Source organism: Bactrocera dorsalis, chromosome 4, assembly GCF_023373825.1.
Source record: "Bactrocera dorsalis isolate Fly_Bdor chromosome 4, ASM2337382v1, whole genome shotgun sequence".
Lineage (NCBI taxonomy): Eukaryota > Metazoa > Arthropoda > Insecta > Diptera > Tephritidae > Bactrocera > Bactrocera dorsalis.
Window position 1 is genome coordinate 15,004,040 of NC_064306.1, and position 4,490 is coordinate 15,008,529.

The 4,490-nt window shown below is 35.0% G+C and overlaps 1 protein-coding gene across 1 annotated transcript; it reads right to left on the bottom strand.

The window, feature by feature from the left end:
- Positions 1-1,706: 1,706 nt before the first annotated feature.
- On the bottom strand, positions 1,707-3,409 carry LOC105231644 (general odorant-binding protein 19d). Its single transcript, XM_011213059.4, has 5 exons — positions 3,185-3,409; positions 2,394-2,457; positions 2,245-2,333; positions 2,028-2,164; positions 1,707-1,957 (listed from the first exon to the last, which is right to left on the bottom strand). The coding sequence occupies exons 1-5, from the start codon at positions 3,239-3,241 to the stop codon at positions 1,879-1,881; spliced, it is 426 nt and encodes a 141-aa protein (XP_011211361.2). The 5' UTR covers positions 3,242-3,409; the 3' UTR covers positions 1,707-1,878.
- Between the last annotated feature and the right edge of the window lie 1,081 nt (positions 3,410-4,490).

Consider the following 4,490-nt stretch of genomic DNA (forward strand, 5'->3'; position numbering starts at 1 on the left):
GAAATAAAGGCTTTGTAGTCAAAAGTATTGAACTCGTGATAAAATCTCTGTGAAATGAATTCAAGTGTACTAATCAATTGAAACTTAGGAACGTAACGGTTCTTAATAAAAATACACTGGTATACAGACGAAATTACAGTTTAATAACACAATTTTCGTTTAATTATACCGACTGGTTGCGAGTTTTTAGCTTTCATTAGTAGTGTTCTTTACGTGACGAGTCTCAAACCTAGCGCACAACCCGGGGAAGCAGAGGAAGAGGAAGACCTCAACTCCGTTGGAACGACCAGGTGGAGAAGGATCTGCATTCGCTTGGAATCGCCAATTGGTGCCACGTTGCGAAAGGAAGAAACGACTGGTGCGCTGTTGTTAACTCGGCTATAATCGTTTTCTGTTTCTACGCCAATAAAGAAAAAGAAGGTTGCGAGTTTTTAAAATTTGTTCTGTTATATGTAAGTCTTTCCATGGGTATATAGTAGTCGTCTAATATAGTCGGTTTGAAATTGTTTGTTAGACCCTATGATAGGTTATTACATTCCATTGCGTGGCATACAAACCCGGAAGTAATGTTTATACAAGTTGTTTGAAATTATATATCAAACTGTTTGATTTGTAAGATCAAACTTAAACTCAACAAAGATTTTAGTAATCCTTACCACTGGTGGGGGGAATTAAAAAACGTCTTTAGTCGAGCTGAGAATATTTCATTCTAGTTTTATTTAGTAATTTGGAAACCTTATATACTATTTTTCAAAGTATCCTAAATAACTAAATATATATGTATGTGTGTGTGTTCATGTGTATGCAGCACATTGTTTATGCTACCTGGTAGTGTATTGTTTTCAAGGGTACATGTTGTGTGACCTTGGGTTGTTTTAATGTGAGTACATTTACAAGCAGTTGCTAAAATGTATTCTAAGAACCCATGGGTTATCATATGTAAACATCTTATCCTTAGTAATATTTGTGTTTGTTGAATGCTATTGTTTTGCATGACAATGCATTTTAAGTATTTTTATGTATATGTGTGTATGTTCAATATATTTGAACATAAATATCTAATATTAGTGGACTGTATCAATAGTAAGATTATTTCTTATCTTATTTAACATAATATATAAAAGGTTTAAATATAATATTGTTGTCCGTGCTTTTGGCAGCAACGAACATGTTCAATTTTGAACACAAATATTAAATTATTGCTCTTTTAGTTTTCGTATTCCACAATTTTGTAGGAATTTTTCGATTGAGTTTTAGTTTTGAAAGACGGTCGGCAGATCGTTGAAGACGTACCTCGCTCTGGACGACATTCGACCTCTTCAAATGATGAAAATCGTCAGAGAAGTGTTATAGAGACGACAAGAAAGCACGGTATCTCTTGCGAGTCCGTTTAAATGATTTCGGTGCATATTTTGGGTATGAAGCGAGTTTTTGCTCTAATCGTCCCGATAAAGCTGAAAAGTACACGTACTCGTATAGGTCTCCTTGGACATCTTTGATCATGCAAACTCCGATCCCACATTTATGGAGTGGATTAAAATTGCCGATGAGCCATGGTTTTATGAGTATTGACATATTTAGTACCAATGAAAAAGCTGAGAAAGCAGCTTCACCATAAAAGCTCGATATTTTTCTTAGACGGTATCTGAAACAGATCAATTCTTGCTTCTAATCCAAAATCATTGGCATTATAGTACAACTCGTACTTCAAGCATTCTAGTATAATTATTTATTTACTAAAGCGTAACATATTTTTTACAATTTTAAAACAGAGAGTACAGAGAAACAGCTGAACTTAAAATATGGTTAATGAATAATAATTTTTAAGCCAAAATCGTCATCACGTATATCCAAGTTTGTCCTTCAATTTAAGCAAATTTAAACACGCCCCACTACAAAGCCAATTTCCTTTGCTTTGGCGTGCATGCAAGTGCGATATTCCTCAGCTGCTTCACAACTGCAAATGTAAGATACCAATTCATTATTTTCCATACAAATCTTCAAAATTATAAGCATTAAACACTTACTGATCCTCGTTTACGTCAATATCAGCACATGCGTCTAGAACTTCCACGCCCAAGGCATGTTGCTCCTCATTGCCGTCGGCGATAATTGCCAAAATCTCCATGGCTTTTTCTCTATCAAACTTACCATCACCATTCATCTTATAGAAATAACAGCAAAAATCAATAATCACATACATTTCATGATTTGTGGCATGTAATCAAAAAAAACTCAACTCACCGCACCGAATCTTTTCATGACGCATGCACCCAGACATTTTTCCGTCGTAGTCTCAGCTGCTTCCATCTTCAAAATCGTCTCAAGCTCATCTGTAATTTGTTTCGCAATAATAATTGAATCTTTTCGTTTAAACAGCGGATCTCAATTACCATCTGTTGCACCAACTTCTCCCTTACACTCATTTGCAACTGCTTTCGCCTCTTCGTAATTGCACTGTTTTGGAAGAAAAATTAATTATTCTTATATGCATAGGAAATATATCCATCTGCTAAATGCAAGCATTATTTGTTAAGAATTTTTCACATAATTTCCACAGGTGTCTAATTAATAGGTTAATACGGGGACAGCTAAAGAATTTATGCAAAGGGTTGATAAAACCTTAAGGAAAAGTGACAAGAGCAACCAACTTCACTTCGCTTTGTTTTGTGAAATCTATTTCACTTTTAATAATTTGAGCTTTACTGTTAGTTCAGATGTCTTGATAGATTATATTTATAGAGGGCTCCATTTTCCGTATGTAGAGATAGTTTTCTGACACGAGGTATTTAGCTGTATTTATTTATAGAGCAAACTTTCTTCGTAATCCGTTCTTACTGGTATATAATTGATTTTCCAAATGTTTTGGGTTTCAAATTTTTAGCAAAGTTCATTTACTTTCGAACTGTTCTCTGAAATGTAGGACATTTCCTTTTTTTCTGATATGTAACACTGGCACTCACTCGTGTTTAATTATGTGACTTATTGAACTTTTTTTGGAATATGCGCTTGGAAAAATGTCAAATATTATCTTTATTCTCCCAGAAAGAATTTATAATGGGACGGTGGTATATGTATTAAAGACCTCTACTCGCCGTTTATGTCATATTGAAAAACTCTCTTATGTGCTCTTCATTTTAAAATTTTGCCCAGTCTTTCAACTACACTTTTAATACGAGAATACCTTAGCGTTTGATATAAGCGCTACACAAACAATCAAGCAAATATTAAGGATCTTCATTTTTTAATTATCCACACGTTATTTTTTAAATAAGAAACTTCGACCGTTCAAACTGGGTGTCAACAATTCTAATATTGTCTTCTTCAGAGCGTTTGCTGTGCTTTTATATGCTATAAGTCATGTGAGGATGTTAGCAAAAGACTAAAAACTTATAAAAACTAATCAAAGTTGCGTGCAAACTAAAATTAATTTTTACACATGTGTATAAATTTGTTTTTGAGCAATTAAAATGACATTTGCCTTGCGAATTGGTTGCTCCAATCATTAACGTTTAACGAGTTGTGGGCAGCAAATCATTCAAGATTTTCACACAATAAAATAGCGATCAATTAAAGAAAGACAATTGACAATGCGAGTGCGATCGATTAAAGTTTTACGGCTGGGAAATTATGGATCAAATTGGATGTTTGTAATTACTGACAGCTGATAGATGTGAGTCAGCGTGGCCCTCATGCAATCTTACTTTTTTAAACAACATGAAACGAAATCGAAACCGATTGAAGTCAACTTATTAGATCTACTGGGAAATGAATGAAAATATCTCAAATACTATGGACGAGCTCAAGGCAAACATACATGTCGAAGCCAACATTACACCATCGAAATGCTCGACAAGGTGACAATTTACCTATAATTACATCACTTTTACTGTTAACAAACAGAGATCTTACTGGCATCGTTGAAATATCGGTAGGATCACTGAAAACCATTTTTAAAGATCGTTTGGACATAAGAAAAGTGAAAGCACAATTGATTCCAAAATCACCAAAATTTTGTCGAAAATCAGCGTCGCATTAACGTCTGTTGAACAACGCTTTCCGACTACGAAGAGTATTATTACTGACGATGAGCATTGGATCTATTCTTACGGCCCGGAAACAGATGATCAATCTTCCGAACATCGTTGCAAAGATGAGCTGAAGTCGAAAAAACCACCTCAAAACAGGTCAAAATTCAAGGATATGTTGACAGTTTTCTTCGATTATAGAGGTGTAGTGCACACCGAATTCCTTCCGACCGTCCAAACTGTCAACAAGGAATACTATTTCAGTGTTATGCGTCATTTGCGCGAATCTATTCGTAAAAAGAGGCCGCAATTAAGGAACGGAAATTATTTGCTTTTGCACCACGATAATGCACGGCCGCACGCTGCATTGATTCTTTGTGCCGCAACCACCATATTTGCCTAATTTGGGTCGATGTGACTTCAGGCTATACAGCAAACTCAACAATTTCGAGAAAACCATTT

Coding starts and splice junctions, on each gene's coding strand:
- LOC105231644 (XM_011213059.4), bottom strand. CDS start 3,241: ATGAAGATCCTTAATATTTGCTTGATTGTTTGTGTAGCGCTTATATCA. Junction 2,334..2,393: donor AGAAGTTGGTGCAACAGATG/GTAATTGAGATC, acceptor AACAAATTACAG/ATGAGCTTGAGACGATTTTG. Junction 1,958..2,027: donor ATTGACGTAAACGAGGATCA/GTAAGTGTTTAA, acceptor TTACATTTGCAG/TTGTGAAGCAGCTGAGGAAT.